The 17,936-nt window shown below is 36.4% G+C and overlaps 1 protein-coding gene across 1 annotated transcript in view; it reads left to right on the top strand.

Annotated features, from left to right (window-relative positions):
- The first annotated feature begins 1,486 nt into the window (after window positions 1-1,486).
- Window positions 1,487-17,936, top strand: part of LOC121371001 (protein kinase C-binding protein NELL1-like) — a 96,566-nt gene continuing 80,116 nt past the window's right edge. Inside the window, exon 1 of the mRNA XM_041496595.1 lies at window positions 1,487-1,635. Coding sequence (XP_041352529.1) covers window positions 1,569-1,635 — 67 coding nt within the window. The 5' untranslated portion in view covers window positions 1,487-1,568. The remainder of the gene's footprint in view (window positions 1,636-17,936) is intronic.

The following is a 17,936-nucleotide window of genomic DNA, read 5'->3' as shown; positions in this document are numbered from 1 at the left end:
TGGAGAGTTTTAGTTAAATATTAATTATAATGAAAATTATTTGGTTGAAATTGTGTTGTAATGAAATATTTAGCGTCGTTTTTTTCTTTTTTTCTTTTTCTTTTTTCTTTTCCTTTTACTATTCTACAGTGCGTCAAAATAGTTGGTTTCTGGCAATCTAATTTTTTTTTTTAAATAATAAAAACAAAATTATAATAAAAAATAAAAGTAAATAATATACATATTAAATATCTACATGTCTGTCTGTCTATCTGTAAAAAAACACAAACCTTTAATTAATACAGTCGGCACTACTCTCTAAAGGAAAAGGATTAAGTTGAATACTCCAAACGAACGAACGAAGCAGGTAGAAGGGCAAAAACCAAGACAATTAAAACAAATTTCAACTATTATACTATTTAGTGTTAACTTTTTATCACTGTAACGAAGAAAATCGAACAGAAACTATTAATAAGTCCACAAAGTATATATAACGGAAGTATGTATATTAGTTATTTTCACTGGCCTATAAAATTTCATTTTGTACATTTTTACCATTCGCACAGGTTTTTTTTTTTTTTTTTTTTTGGGGGGGGGGGGTTGGTACTTGATATTATATTTTAAAATATTTTAAAAACATTTAAGCGGAAACATGCTAATAGTAATTTAATTTAAAATAACATATATTGTGCATGTACACATACGGCAAGTAAAAAGTCATTGGATTGAATGAATGAATGAATGAATGAATGAATGAATGAATGAATGAACGACACTCCAGCACAAACTACACATCGACTAATGGGTGTGAAACCAAGGTAAGTACTTGAAGGCTATTTCCTATATACATTCTATGTATGTTCTTTTAAAAACATGCATGCATTTTAAATTGTATATACAAGTTCTCTGTTCATTAATTTTAAGTTTCCTTGGGTGGGCTTTAGAAATAGTTTCAACTTAATTTAATTTGTATAAATTCCAATGTGATTCCTTTTTATGTGTATTTTACGACACGAGATGACAAATTTTACCTGATATAGTGCTGACCTAAGTTTAAATTCCATTCCTTCATAAAAAGTATTATGCTATGTTACTTATTTAAATTCAGATGATAAATATTTAAGCTATCAAGATTTTCGGGATACTTTTATTGGCCTCCCACACTGACTGCCCACTGAGTTTGTAAGAATCAACAAGTAAAATGTCGACTTCCGATTCTGCACTGTGCAATCACCGAAGCTTAGGATTAAACCATTTTTCTGTTGGGGTAGAAGACTGCTAACCAACGATAATTTAACTTCATTACAAATGTTAAAAATCAATTCAGAGCATAAAAAGATAGTAGATGTATACACACGTGTATCTATTTTAATAAAAGATGCAGTATTTATTGTTATTTTCTCATAGATCGATGGGCGATACCACGTTCCTTCACCCCTTTAGCGCGGTTATATTTTGACAGCACTACGGGATTAACCCATTACAATCGCTAGCGCAGAAGCGTCAGTGTTGGTTCGAAAACGGATTACTCCTGATGAAAGCATGTTTTATGCAAGGGATTCTGTCAAGCTTATGCAGTATAATCGGGAATGGGACCAATTAGATTACATTTCTTCATCCACTGTGTCATCTTTTTAATAGGATGTTTTTTCCAAGGTAAGTCTCTGTTTTTTCTTTCTCTCTCTTTACCTGTATTTACCTGTTTTGAACAACACGTGTGCCTATTTATAGATAATTGATATATGGATTAATATGTACCTTACAGATTTATAAGACTTAGATCGATCATCTTATCTGAGTTTTCTTTTCTTTCTTTATATTTTTATTAGTGTTATTTTGATTACCGTAACAAGCTCGCAGTAATGAATCTAAATCTGAATCTATATCTATCCATCCATCCATCTATCCATCTATCTATATATCTGTCTATTCATCTATCCATCTATCTATCTAACTATATATATGTGTGTGTGTGTGTATCTATCTATCTATCTATTTTGTATTCAACTATATCTAATATTTATATATCTAGCCATATCTATCTATCTATCTATCTATCTACCTACCTTTATTCATCTATCTGTTGGTCTGTCTCTGTTTGTGTATACAGGACCTGTTTAAAACAGGTTGAATGTAAGGGTGTTTTAAAAAAAAATGGCAGGTTAATTAAGGTGGTCGCATGGGTAGGTGTCGGTGCAGTCAGGCATGTGTTAGACAGGCACCTGATGGAGTATTAACATGTCACCTTAAACCCGTTGTCTATTTAACATAAGTGAATTTGTATTCATGCTAGACGATGTTAGAGAATAATAGGGACGTCATTTTCGTGACATACGCAACTTATCTACTACTGCGTAAAATGTATCACACAATATGTTAAAACAGTAGAATATTAATGAAGATCATGGGGTTGTTTTCTTGTAATAAGATACCCGTAGTCAGCAAAGAAATACGGGGTCAGGAATCTTATTGGTTTATTCGTTGTTTGTTAGTATGCACAATAAATAATCTCAAACTACATGTTTTTCAAAGCAAGAAGTAGGCCTATGTATACTGATTTAATATTAATTTTAAATATAACGGTCTATTTCGAGCCACGTACGTAAATCCTCACCTGAGGCAACAATTTGAGTTCAGTGGTCATTGGGCAACTTCCAGTGCAGTTAATTAATTACATGTATATAGATCACAGTCTTATGTTCAGGGCCGTACCCTGATCAAAATCCTAGGGGAAGATTATTTTTTATTTAAACAAATGAAACACTATACAGATAAAACCCTGAGATGTGTATGCTATTTTCTGGAGTAAAAAAAAAAAAAAGAAGAAATGAGATTCTCAGGGGGCAACTGCCCCTTCCCCTGCCCCCCGGAGGGTACGGCCCTGATGTTAGTGCTCTTTATGCGCCAATCCTTAAAATTAGTGAAATACCTTTCTCAAATTCAGTTCCTTTCTTAATACATGTATACAGAACTTCATTTCCAAAACTATTAAATGAAGCTGGAATAATGTCCATGTATACAGTGTTATAATCTAAAAGTGTAAAATAGTATTTCATATCACTTGCCTACTAACGTTACGGAAACCCAATGAGATGTGTTTAACATTTTAAGACTGATATATCTCAGCGTAAACAATTGTTTACAAAAACAAATACTATCAAATATGAACGAGTGATGATAACAGAACCATCATCTTCAGAAATGTGGAAACAATGTGATATATAAATTAATAACTTCATCATTAATTAGGTTTTTGGGGGGCTTTCTTTTTTAAGCAAAGCACAGCTAAATGGTAACACATTAAATCTAGTTTATTATTTAAATTAAATTTGTTTAAACACCACATAGGAGTATTTAGGGGTTTTTTTTATTTGAAAGGACAATGGAAGTGACCATCTGTTGGTGTACGTTAACAGAGACATCCACCTCTTGCTCCTTGTCTACATCAACCAATTTGCTTTACTATAGTTTGACACGCAATAGCCGATGTATTTTTCGTACTGGGGTGTCGTTAAACATTCATTCATTCATACATTAACCAAAGTAAGGTCCGAGTGCGGTAGAGAACGATTCCCATTTTCGAATTTCAATCTCACAAGCCAAAAGTAGCCTACACTATTATTTTGTACAATATTAGAAAATTAACACAATTCAATTACTCTACTGCAAAATGTTTTCTGTATAAGCTATTAGACAAAAACATTAAAAAAGCTTTATTGAACGGCATTTCAACACATTGTTAGATCAATAACTAATCATGTACAGGGTCTTTTTCTCTTCCATTTATGAAACTCAGAACAACCATCATCTGATTCTGATGATATGTCATTTGAGTATTAAGATATCTGATATTATGATCACCAACTCCCCAAGTTCAAGTTCTTTCAGACTCGAGGAACAGACATTATCTATGGTCCATGCCCATAATAACATAGCTCCCATAGCCGTGCATATACCTAGAGGTGAGGGTGGGTGAATTGCCTTCACAGGATAACAGAAAAAGTGCCACTTTTAATTTAAATGGACCTGAAGAGGATCCTGTATTTAAAGACCCTGGATTCTTCTTTTTGCCTATCCCTACCAATTAGGCCAGCTAATGTACCAGTATTATCACCTGTGCCCCTGATATACAAGCCGTTAAGCATTGGCTTGCAGCAGAGGTGAAAAAAAAAGAGGAGAGAAGTCGATCGTATGACCTAACTGACCCGAGGCGGACGATTAAAGATACTGGGTGGCCCTAAAAGATGAGCTACTAGTTTGTGTGTTTTCACGCGTGGCCTGGTACCTGCGACGTTCGCCCACTAGGCGCGATTATGATTACCACAGCCGGGCAGGGCGGACTTCTCGGTAATCGATCATGGATCTCTTTGTGGTGAGGTCGCCCATTCACGTCGTCATGTAATGGAGTCACCTGCACTTTAATGACCATCTACGAGAAACACACTTTCAAAATGAAAATATATGCGATATTTGCATACACGTCTGTCTGACATTCTACACACCTCGCCGTTTAAGGAGAGCGATCACTCTAACTCCCCATCGCTCCTCTCAGTCTAGTTTAAGGAGAGTCATTTTTAGCTCCTCTTAGCATGATACTTTAAAACAAATTGTCCAATAAAAGTATTAAATGCAAATGTTTAATATCTTAAATGGCTGTCTAAGTTAATCACTTCCCTCAGTTTGGTTTTCACGGCAAGGCCTGGTACTCTAATACGGTTCTTTATCTCTTTTTTTCTGGGGAGGGTTTGTTGGTTTATTTATTTATTCCAAGGAGCTATGTCCTGTGCTATTTTCGATTTAGTAATGTGAGTAGCGGTCCTCTTTGTGGTGGTGCAAGAAGGGTGTATTGTCCAGTATAGCATCTCCTTGATAGTGGCTGATAGCGATTCATAGTCCGACACCCAATAGCCGATCAGCGATATATTTTCTTCCCGGGGTGTCATTAATTCATTCAGACAGAGATTCATGGAATCAGCCACTATTTTGCCAAATGTCTATTAGACTCTGCATGGTGCATTGATACTGTCTTGATCGCGGATACCAGTTTTGTCGTTCAAATTTGATTGATTTGTATAAAACACTTCCTACGATGCTTCGAAGAAGTCAGCGGAGAAATGGATAAACGAACTTCACACAGACTTTTATCTTTTATCATCTGTACCCCTATGCAATCTGCATGACACGTTTTTACCGTAATGGTTCTCGTCATACATTAAAACAATAAAAGACGTTTGATACAGACCCTGGCACCGAGAGAAACAATTCATTATTTTACGATTGTGCAGTTCGATAAGCCACAATAATAAATTATTGAACTGAACTGTTGATCGTCTTCTATGATATTGGAGAATAACAGATATTGCGTGCGAAACACGGATCTAATTCATTAGCATTAACATGAAGTTCAGCAAGTTATTCAAGACTATAGGGGGTTTTTTATGTCTAGAAAGTACGTGAAAAATGGCATGCAGAGAAATGAAAACAGTGTTCAATGTTTTTCGAAGCCAATAAAATTGCAAGGTAAAATTTACTTGCTAAACATTTCGATGACATATTCTTGATTAGGTTCATTATTAATCACGCGAATGAATTTGATTAACAAACCATTAATTTCCATAATCGCATCTCTGCACAAGATAGGAACGAAACCCACTGTCGCCACGTAATGGGCTATTCTATCCCACTAGCAGCAAGGGATCTTTTATATGAATCATCCCACAAACAGGATAGTATATACCACGGCCTTTGTTCAGAACCGGTTTAAGGATTCGTGGGGCCTGTAGCACGAATAACAGCGGGGCCCCCTTCCCAGGATATATATTTTGCAACTTCCTCGGGGAGAGGGAAAAAATGACCAGGGGGGAATAAATGTATACATCACCGCGGGGCCCGTAACACGTACTACATGTGCTACTAGGATAAACCGGCTCTGCCTTTGTTACACCAGTTGTGGAGCACTGATTGGAACTAGAAATAGCCCAATGGATCCACCGACGGGGATCAATCCTAGACCGACCGCGCATCAATCGAGAGCTTTACCACTGGATGACGATATATGTCGTTCTTACATCTTCTTATGAGACCTACAACAAAAAACAAAAACAACAAAACAAAAATCAACAACAACCCCATCATCCATCCAGAGAGAGAGAGAGAGAGAGAGAGAGAGAGAGGAAAACAATAACCAATAATAAAAACAATCAATTAAGGTAGATTCTCTTGGTGAACAGGCTGGTAGGTACTGGGTTCGGATCCCAGTCGAGGCATGGGATTTTTAATCTAGTTACAGACTCCAAACCCTGAGTGAGAGCTCCGCAAGGCTCAGTGGGTAGGTGTAAACCACTTGCACCGACCAGTGATCCATAACTGCTTCAACAAAGGTCGTGTTTTGTGCTATCCTGCCTGTGGGAAGCGCAAATAAAAGATCCCTTGCTGCTAATCAGAAAGAGTAGCCCTTATAGTGGCGACAGCGGGTTTCCTCTCAAAATCTGTGTGGTCCTTAACCATGTCTGACGCCATATAACCGTAAATAAAATGTGTTGAGTGCGTCGTTAAATAAAACATTTCTTTCTTTCTGTCTCTTGTTGAACTCGACAGTACCATGTATATAATCCATATCGTATATCCAGCTAACGGTACACAGGTAATACAATTTAATACCGCATAGAATAGGCGTCAGGTGTCAACTTTCAGCCCCATCATGCCGACAAATACGGACAAAGGTATATAATAAAACCCGGATATAACTGATAACGAAACTTCATCCATGAAACACCTATTAAAATACCTATCAAATTTCTTATTCACATAATGTTTAAATAGGTGTCTCTGCATTTTTCCCAAACAATTGGTGTGCTAACATTAAAATCCTGATCCACAACGAAATGAAGTAGGCCACTCAAAATAGGCTACCAAAAGTTAGCCAGTAAAGAAAACGTTCGGTAAGTTGGAGTAAGTTCAGCCAGTATTTAGAGCAGAAAAACGTTCCATGGACTGCTTTATGCGCTTCGCGTTAAACCAAATTACTACATAGAAGACCAGTCAAATAGTCCGCGAACTTTAGCATCGTTCGCGGTCGTTGAACGTGGGTCTGGTTTATGGGTTTTACGTTTAAAAACCAAATGACTACACCGAGAATCAATCAAATAGTTAAATAATGTTGGCATTCGAAAAACGAAAAGTATATATTGAAATTGTACTTGATGAAAAAAGTTTTGTGACGCATATTTTCAAATTTTTTTTTTTCTTGACAAATGATTTTAAATCCAATCAAAGTAAAATGAACAGTTCGTTAGAATACAACCATGTGGTTTGACAGTGGCTTGTACGCAAAGCACGGGTTCCGGGAGACAGTTGATATATTTAGTCTTAGCCGTCAGTAAATTAACCCGTTTCAGTGTCAAGAGTTTGTGTTCTGGGTTTTTTCTGTATTGACAGTTATATCGTTGTCAGAAAAACACATTTTCTTTCCTTTTGCACCATGGCTTTATAATGCGACGCTTATCCCTTCTTGACCGGAACCCCACAACGGGAAGTTGCGGTTCGTTTGCACGTGCACGGAAAACACAACATAGAATTTGATGACATTACGGACAAATTAGCTTGGTAAGAGACCGACCCAGAGCCAGTTTAGGAATCTGCGGGGCCTGTAGCACAAATAATAGCGGGAGGCCCCCTGCCCAGGATTTATATTTTACAACCCCCTCGTGGGGGGAGGGGAAAAAATGACATCGACGAAAATAATTGTGAACATTACCGCGGGGGTCGTCTGAAACGCGGGTACCGTAGCACGTGCTAGATTTGTTACTATAAACCGGCTCTGGATCGACTCCAAGGTGCCACCCGCCAATAACTACCGTTTGATAGGATCGATGGATTTGAATTACTCACCTGCACCATAGGTTTCAGCCTGCAACTTTGACAGCACAGACTGTTCAATATTTATTTTTGAATTTGTGATTGCCTGGCTACCAGTTTGCTAATATCGTTAAATACGTCGATTTCGTTTCTGTCGTGAATAGTTTAATAATATTGTTGTCAAATATTAGCTCTTGTCCTCAATATTTAAACCGTGCATTGACAAAATCACAGGCAGATGGATAGGAGTGATGTAGTTCGTTTTATGGACAAGCAGTCAAAATTCCAGACATAGTTTGACACCCAATTATGAATAGCCGATGTATTTTTCATGCTGGGGTGTCATGCTGGGGTGTCGTTAAATATTCATTTATTAATTATTAGAACTTTTATGAAAGTTTTTCAAATGACGTTTGAGAACAACCAGCCTCAGTGGCATTGTGGTTAAGTCGTCGGACTACAGGCTGGTAGGTACAGGGTTTGCAACCCGGTACCGGCTCCAACCCAGAGAGAGTTCGTAATTAGGGCTCAATGGGTAGGTGTAAGGCTCATCTCTCACACTAACCACTAACCAACTGACAACAAACCCACAATCCTGGACAGCAGTCCAGATAGCCAAGGTATGTGCCCAGGACAGTGTGCTTGAACCTTAATTAGATATAAGCACGAAAATAAGTTGAAATGAAATGAGAAGAACATTACATGCTGTACACTACAACTAGCTAGTGTGCTGTGGGGTGAGGGCAACGAGTAGTTGCCACCTCAACTAACACTTACATTTCATTTAAAGTGTTATCTTTAGCTTTGGAGGACCCGACATTAATTTGCCCTCTTTGTTTTTCTCTTATATGATGTCAGTTACCAAATGTTTGATATCCATGACATGATTTATTTAGCATCTTGTATACTGATTTAAATAATTAAAGGGACAGACCCTAGTTTTTAAACACTAAGGCATATTTTTCACTTAGACCCTAGTTTCAACCCGTAAAAATGGACACTAAGTTTGGTTAATTTACAAACCAGTAACAAATTTGGATACAACAGAGTGAAACAAGAGTCTGTGACGTTGAAATACACATAAAAATAGACTAAAATGCGACTCCGTAACCGTTACTTCTCAGACACACTTGCATTTTTTTTTTAAATGTGAAAAATGCATTTTGTGGTATTAGAAACATCAGGATGACCAGAAACACTTCGATTGTACGGAAATGAATAATCTAAACAATAACATGTAAGTAGTGTTTGATTTCAGTGATTATAAACGGCTCTAGTAGTGAAAAATATGCCTTAGTGTTTAAAAACTAGGGTATGTCCCTTTAAACATATATGTTTTTAATATATGCATGTAAATCAACTACATGTTATTTAATATATGTAGACATTATGCCTTTACATGCTTTTATCCCTGCATGTCTGTAAGAGTAAGTACTTTTTGAAGAGTTTGTTATGGTACCCCATGTTGAGTGTATAAGAGTATTTGTCAAGCCAGAAGTTGTTTATAGCTTCATAAATACCTGTGATATCTGTCGATGGTGGTCAGTCACTGTGGCGTGGCTTCCACAGCAGATAATGCCTGGCCTTTGGTCTTCATCCAGAACTGATTACAATGATGCTTGGAAATGTTTATTATGGAGTCCCATGTAGTTTTGTTGTATATGTGCATGTCTGTTTTTCTAAAGAATCAGGTGATCCTAGCTAACAGTGATAATGTTTGCTACATGTTAGACTAGTAAATATGTACAAGGGGCCATGATACTTCTGAACTTCTGATACACAGGGATAATTAGCTGACCTCACCTTTTTAGGAGAGCTATCACTCTTGCTTCCCAGCACTACCCAAAGACTAGTTCAATTTAAGGAGAGTAAATGTGTACTCCATTTAAACAGCATGTGAATTTATATGGTATCGATATGGTAATATCTTAAATGGCTCGCTATAATCTAAGTTAGGTGAGTATTTAATCAGTCCCCTTAATTTGTTTTCACTGCATGGTACTAGTATGTGCATTAGGTATACTATGTGCATTAGGTATACTGATGGGTGGATATGGATTGATTGTACAACTCTTGTGCCTTCATAGCACTGAGTAAACATCACTATGAGCTTCATCCTACTCCACTTTTAAGGAGCATGAGCTCAGAATGGAAAATGTAGTATGTAATATCTAACAATTCAGAAGACCCCCCCCCCCCCCCCCCAAACAAATGCATCTTGGCCCTGATACTTACATTTAAAACTTTAAATACCACAAATTTGCACAAATAAACAATGTTACATCTTATATATTACTGCCAATCAGACTTGCAGTTGCTTTCACTACATATACATGTGTATTTGATGGTGCATCATGCATTTTGGTATGGAAGTCTCGGCTGCAAAATAGCAGTATTTCATCCCTTACTGTCCGTCAGAAAACCCCATCAAACGTTATTCAAATCTGAATATATTGTTGACATAACACTTAAAACTGTTTAAAAACTAGAAATATTAATAGAATCATGGCTGATAGGTGTTTCTCTCACAAACAGAAGCTTTATGGCAGAAAAAAAAGAAAGAAACCTTATCAACTAGTTTTTCAATAACTCAGCATCACGGACAAACACTGTTTACCACTCAAGAATGCATGGCCGTGACTGATACTGATAGCTGCATTCAAGAAAACATCTGACATGCAGTCTTCATGTGCAGTGTGGGTGATTCTTCTGAATGGTCTTGTGAATGGTCGGTTAATTGGTATACAAGACTAACACACGTGCAGGTCTTTTCACCTTTCATGTTGGTCGAGTGTAAGGACTGGTGGCGAAGATGTGCAGATATTGTTTCCTGGTCGTGGCCAGTTTTTAAACATCTCCGATATGCTACATTAGAGACACAGCTTTGTTTGTGTATACTTCTGTCTGCTTATAGTGTATTTTGAACCCAGGGCTGTGATGACTGCAGCAACTCATAATTCCAACTGCTTTAAGAGTAAAATTTCTTATCTGCTGGTTGGTATAGATTTGAGGTCTGGTAAGGAAATGGAATAAAATGCTATCTTGCACATTTTATAATTATGGTTGTTTGGTATCTGCAATACCAATGTGATTGTCAACACTTTTTTATAAACGGTGAAAAAATGCTGTGCCACTTCATAGATTACTAATAACAAATAGCAGCAATATATATTTTAAATACAAAACAGCACACACTACAGCCTTTGATATATGTCTTGGATGACCTGTGTCAATGGATCCATCAAGAGGGATGGATTCTATAACCAATCCCACCTCAGGCATGTTTTTAGCCTCTGGAAGTCCATTTTGCAATCATGCTGGGGTGCCATTAAACATTCATTCATTCATTCATTCATTCTTTCATTAATTCATTCTCATTTTGCAAATACGCATGTACAAAAATGCTATAACTTAAATGGGTAACCTACATTTACATACTGTAAAATGTCAACTCGAAGTAATTATTCAAACTATTTCATATTGACAGGACTACATGTATTCCTAGTGATTAAGATAGATTTGAGAAGCATGTTCAAAGGAACAGTTTGCATGATGAATATAATTGAAATATCTTAATGTTTGACATACCTTAATATTCAAATATTTTGCATGCCTTTACTGATGTATGTTAATTACATTATTAATTGCATTCAACTTAGTTATTAAAAAGAAAAAGAGATGATTTGATATATTCTTAAATACGTTTTGTATATGATATATTAATTATGTTTAACTTGGCCATTTAAGAAAACAAAGGTGCATTTTAAACATTCTAAAATATATTTCACAAGTATGAGACATAGTAATTAATTCACTGTTTAATTAATTGTGTTTAAATGTAATTTGTGTACTAGTACTATAGTGTGAATATTGGTGTATTTAGATGTCCAGTCGTCATTGAGTGCCAGTTAACCTGTAAAGTATATTTTAGTAGTATTTTGTTTAAATGTAATTGTGTACTGGTATTATATCTTGTGAACATCAGTGTATTTAGATGTCCAATCATCATTGAGTAATCTGTACTAATTAACCTGTAAAATGTAGTTTTATGTTTGAAGGTAATTCATGTACTGGTACTATATATTGTGAATACTGGTGTATTTAGATGTCCAATCATCATTGAGTAATCTGTACTAATTAACCTGTAAAATGTAGTTTTATGTTTGAAGGTAATTCATGTACTGGTACTATATATTGTGAATACTGGTGTATTTAGATGTCCAGTCATCATTGAGCAATCTGTACCAATTAACCTGTAAAGTGTATTTTAGTGGTATTGTGTTTAAATGTAATTAATGTACTGGTACTATATATTGTGAATATTAGTATTATTTAGATGTCCAATCATCATTGAGTAATATGTACCAATTAACCTGTAAAATGTAGTTTTATGTTTGAAGGTAATTCATGTACTGGTACTATATATTGTGAATATTAGTGTATTTAGATGTCCAATCATCATTGAGTAATATGTACCAATTAACCTGTAAAATGTGTGTTTGAAGGTAATTCATGTACTGGTACTATATATTGTGAATACTGTGTATTTAGATGCCCAATCATCATTGAGCAATCTGTACCAATTGACCTGGTAATTCATGCATGTACTGGTACTATATATTGTGAATATATCAGTGTATCTAGATGTCCAATCATCGTTGAATAATCTGTACCAATTAACCTGTAAAGTGTATTTTAGTAGTGGGCCTGCCCAGTGTGTGACTGACAGTGATGGGTGTGAATTCTCATAGACTGGTTTAATTGCCACGTCAGTTGAGGAGCAGGTACAGGTGCCCAGTCTGACTGGAATAAACAAATATCAGCACATTGTAAAACTGCTAGAAGTAAATCATCATCTGTGCAGGGACTCTTAGTTTGATCTGTTTCACTTGTCATAGCCAGGGTTCGACAAATTCACTAGCTCTCAGTCCCAGCTAGTGGAATTTTGGTCTGGGCTAGAGGGAAATGATCAACTGTATTAGTATTACTATATTACATAAGGCACTAGTAAAAGATTCTGCGAGGCTGTTGACTTTCTCAAACATTTGTGGAACCTTGATAGCACTGGAACACTGCATGTTACATTAATTATCTTTATTAGAATATTTTAACAATTACATATTTGAGCAGCTCCTGTATGTGCTGTAACCTCACCGTGGTGCAGGGGTGTAACATTCTCTTTGAGAATGGCCAATACAGCACAAAATTGAAGTTTTGAGTAAAATTCAGTATCCGTAAAATTCTGTGATATTTGTGTTTTTGTACAGTTCTTTACACTGTTTTTACACTGTTTTTGTTTAAGTCTTGAATTTTTATATTGATGTTGATCATCACTTTATTTATTTGCATTACCATAGTTTGACACCCAATAGCCGATGTATTTTTCGTGCTGGGGTGTCGTTAAACATTCATTCATTCATTCATTCATTATTTGAGCAGTGTAAAGTGCTATACTTGGGGAAATTGGTGCAAAGCTTTTAGTTTTAAGGCTACATGTAAGACACTAAAATTTATTCTTTCAGTCACTCGGTCAGTCATTAGTTCGTTCATTTACTGGTAGTCATTCAGTCATTCAGTTAGTGAGTCTTGCCATCATTCCAGTAAGGTATATTTAGAATGTAAAGAAGGTAACAAGTGTATAATGCCAGATTTAGTAGAATCTTTAAAAAGGTTGTTTTTGTCTCCCCTTTATGAAGTAATCTATAGGCAACATATAGGTATTGTTTTTTCAATGGCCATGGGACTGACCTCGGTGGTGTAGTGGTTAGGCCATCGGTCTACAGGCTGGTAGGTACTGGGTTCGGATCCCAGTCGAGGCATGGGATTTTTTATCCACATACCAACTCCAAACCCTGAGTGAGTGCTCCGCAAGGCTCAGTGGGTAGGTGTAAACCACTTGCACCGACCAGTGATCCATAACTGGTTCAACAAAGGCCATGGTTTGTGCTATCCTGCCTGTGGAAAGCACAAATAAAAGATCCCTTGCTGCTAATTGGAAAGAGTAGCCCATGTAGTGGCAACAGCGGGTTTCCTCTCAAAATCTGTGTGGTTCTTAACCATATGTCTGATGCCATATAACCGTAAATAAAATGTGTTGAGTTCACTGAAACATTTGATGGTAGGCAAGACATTAAATTTCATGGCATTTTTGTTAATAAAATGTATCAGATTTGGTAGTATCGAAAAAAAGTGATGTTTAAAAAAAAGGTGTGAGTATAAACTTTCTATTTATAAAGAAGACCGTAAATAAAACACCTGTCTGGTCATAAAATAAAGGTATATCTCTTTTCATATGTACCGTACTAGTATTTTACCTTCATGCAAAGATCACATAAAATGTAATTTTTCATGGTCTTCTTGGGTGGCCTTTATTGGTTTGATTATACAATTGTTCACTTTTAAGAATCAATTAATTTTAAAAATAAAACTTATACCTGTTGTGATATTTACACTATCAGAATGTTGCGCCAGTGTGTGATCAGTATTTTTTGTGCAGTTCAGTTTTCCAGAACATTCTACCTAGCAGTTAAAACAACCGGTGATTAAAGAAAGTTGCTTTGATGTCTTATCGCCAACCTGATCAGACACTTTTACAAGACCTTGTTAGCCTCTAAGATAGAACATGTTTCCATGTGATTCGATTTGCTTATCTTTTCTTTTCCGTAAACAACTGCATTTTACTTTTATATACAAAAATATATGCATGTTCTCTAACATTCAGTGGTCCTGGGTTTTGGCAAAATGATTTTTGTTTTGTAAAGATGTTTTCCTATATCTTGACATTATGGCCATGCAGGCTCATGAATTTTATCAGTAAAGATGATAATCTTGGCAAACATTTTCTTTTGACTTGGTGATAGTCAAAAAGTGACAAAGAATAGAATACATTTTCCCTGTTAACTTGATGTTACATTTCCTATTAAGATCCAAGCTTGCTGTCCTGGGCACACATCTCTGCTGTATGGGCTGTCTGTCCAGGGTTAGGGTTCGTGGATACAAGAAGTTGTTGTGGCTTTACATCTCCCCAGTGAGCTGTTAAAACACACTCTGGGTGGATGTCAGTACCATAGGATGTAAGCACTCTGTCTACCAGCCGTACATTCAGTGGCTTATCTACAACACTACTGAGATTGGCATAACTGTCTGAACGAATGAATGAATGAATGAATGAATGAATAACACCCCAGCATAAAACATACTTCAGCTATTGGGCATCAGACAAAGGTTAGTACATGTATATATGAATTAACTGATGATCGACATCAATATAAAAATTTAAAACTTAAATTAAAACACAAATTCATGTATCGTAGGAAAATAACATTAAAAGTTTGAATAATTACAACTGTATGAGCATCTCTTGCTTATGTGACCAGCCTCGGTGGTGTCGTGGTTAAGCCATTGGACATAAGACTGGTAGGTACAGGGTTCGCAGCTCAGTACCGACTCCCACCCAGAGTGAGTTTTAACAAGTCAATGGATAGGTGTATGACCACTACACTCTTTTCTTTTTCTCTCACTAACCACTAATCGACTAACAACTAACCTGCTGTCCTGGACAGACAGCCCAAATAGCCGAGGACAGCATGCTTGAACTTTAATTGGATATACACACGAAAATAAGTTAAAATGAAAAAATGCTTATGTAAATGATTTTCCAGTATGCAACCACTTAACAGTATGACTGAAGCATGAAATTCAGTATTGATACTTGGCACTTTCGCAGTACTTACTTTCTTTCCTCTTTTGGACTCTTTCAGACGATGCGCAAAGAAATTAGGTTAGGAAATGTTTTTGCAATATTTGTCAAACAGTCTGGCTAAAAATACTACTTCAAAGAAGGTTTTTCAGACAAATATTATTGCCACGTGCATTTCTCTTCGGCTAGAATGTTTGGAGGTGAAACATCCGTGATCACCGTGTTCTACTAGGACTAGCTAGCACTGCTCGCCGAGTCAGACTACCTACATTCCTGTTCACCGGTACATGCAAGTACATGCTGCTGGGGTCCCACCTTGATCTTAACAGACACAACAGTGATTACCTCATGTTGCATTCGTTGCTGCTGCGTTGTCAAATTTTTTTTAAAAGAAGCACATGTGCTTCAGCACTGTCTGACTAAGTAATATCACGGTTGCGATATTTTTTTCATGATTTCCAGTATGATGCAGCAGACAGTTGGATTGTTGCACACACAGTACAGTATAAAAAGTTTGTAATATACAAAGTGTTGATGATAATATTGTAAACTAAGCTTTCATGTGTAATTATATTCTAATCTGCTTGGACATCGGCCTTTCTACCTGCTTATATGGCTTGGGGTTTTTTTCTTGCCTATAAAAGTCAAGATATAGGTATTATTTTTCAAACAGTATTAGTGTGATGATGGCAGTGGTGAAAGCATCAAATTATGCATCAATGTTTCTCACAAACTATAAGTCATAGGCCAATGAAATTTGGTTTACATTTGCACCTATGGATGATCCTAACCACCTTGGTTGATCCATTCAGTTGATTGGGTTTTTTCTCGTTCCAACCAGTGCACCAAAACTGGACAAAGGCCATGGTATGTGCTTTTCTGTCCTTGGGGGAAAAGTGCATATAAAAGATCCCTTGCTTCATTAGAAAAAATGTAGCGGGTTTCCTCTAATGACTACAAGTCAGAATTACCAAATGTTTGACATCCAGTAGCCGATGATTAATTAATCAATGTGCTCCAGTGGTGTCGTTAAACAAAACAAACTTTTAACTATGGATGATCCTCATAGTATACTAAAAAGGTTTATGGGAGGCAAGACATTTAATTACACAGACTTCTGTTATTCTCTGTTGATCATGCATATCTGCCTGCCAACCTGCTTGACAACCACCTACCCATCTATTCAAAGGCCCACCTGCCTGGATCTCTTTAGTTATTTAGTATAGGTATGCCATTTAATTTGAGAGTCATGCTGCCTTTCTGTTATTTTGTCAACATTTCCTAGGAATCTGCTAAGGCTATTTTATTTGCATTTTTAATGGGAAGACTGTGCATGTACCAATTTGGGGGAATTGGTTGGGATGCGTTTCATTGGGGGTTGGGGTAGTAAGTAAAATACTCCAGCTATAGATGTGATCCATTGCATGACAGCTGTATCCACCACCCCACCCAACCCCAGCATGTTCTAAATGCAATAAATATCAATATAAATTTATATAAATTTAATTATACAGTGAAACCTGTCAAAACCGGCCAAGTTTAATGGTCCTAAATTTTCTAAATTTTAAAAACATGACCACCTAATCACTGGATCCTGTCTAAATTGGATAAATATTAAGTCCCTCGCCATGATGCAGTTTAGACTAGTTTCATTGTATAGTATTTGTTTGTGTACTGATACATGTACATGTATAGCATCAGCATACCAACATTTTCTTCATCTATAAATTTGGGTCGTTACATAGCAAGGTCTTGTGTAATTGGGTTTCTCTGCAGTTCTTGTTACGGAACAATAATTTGTAATCGTTAAAGTGTAATGAGGTGGAATGTGTTTTGGCACACTTGTGTGCTTTACACATGCTCTCGGAATGAAACGTAAAATGGCTGCCTCTGAACCGATCTCAAGGACAACCATGCCAATTAAGTGATACTTTTAATAATTTATTGATTGTAAACAAAATAGTTACTTGCTCCATTCTTTTAATATTGACTTTAGTGGCTCGAGCAAACATTCCGAAATGGATCTAGCCCATTTGGTAGAGCACTCGCCTCAGGTGGCTTTAGTCATGAGATCAAACCTCATCAGTGGACCCATTCTTTGTTTGTGTTTCCCCCATTCCAACCAGTGCTCTACAGCTGATGTACTAAAGGACTGTGGGATGTGCTGTTCTGTCTGTGGCAAAGTGAAAATAAAAAAATACCTTTCTACTAATGGGAAAAATGTAGTGTTTTTTTTTTTTCTTCTGAAAACTACATGTCAGAATTACAACAAGAAAAGATTAATTAGTCATTCTAGAGCAGAGGTGTCATCAAACAAAATTTAACTAATTGGTAGGAGTAGCCCATTTGGTAGCAATGGGTCTCCTCTCATTAACCTGACCATGTGTCACAATTCACAATT

Source organism: Gigantopelta aegis, chromosome 4 (genome assembly GCF_016097555.1).
Source record: "Gigantopelta aegis isolate Gae_Host chromosome 4, Gae_host_genome, whole genome shotgun sequence".
Classification (NCBI taxonomy): domain Eukaryota; kingdom Metazoa; phylum Mollusca; class Gastropoda; order Neomphalida; family Peltospiridae; genus Gigantopelta; species Gigantopelta aegis.
The sequence above is the reverse complement of the archived record's forward strand: the minus strand, read 5'-3'. Positions and strand labels throughout refer to the sequence as shown.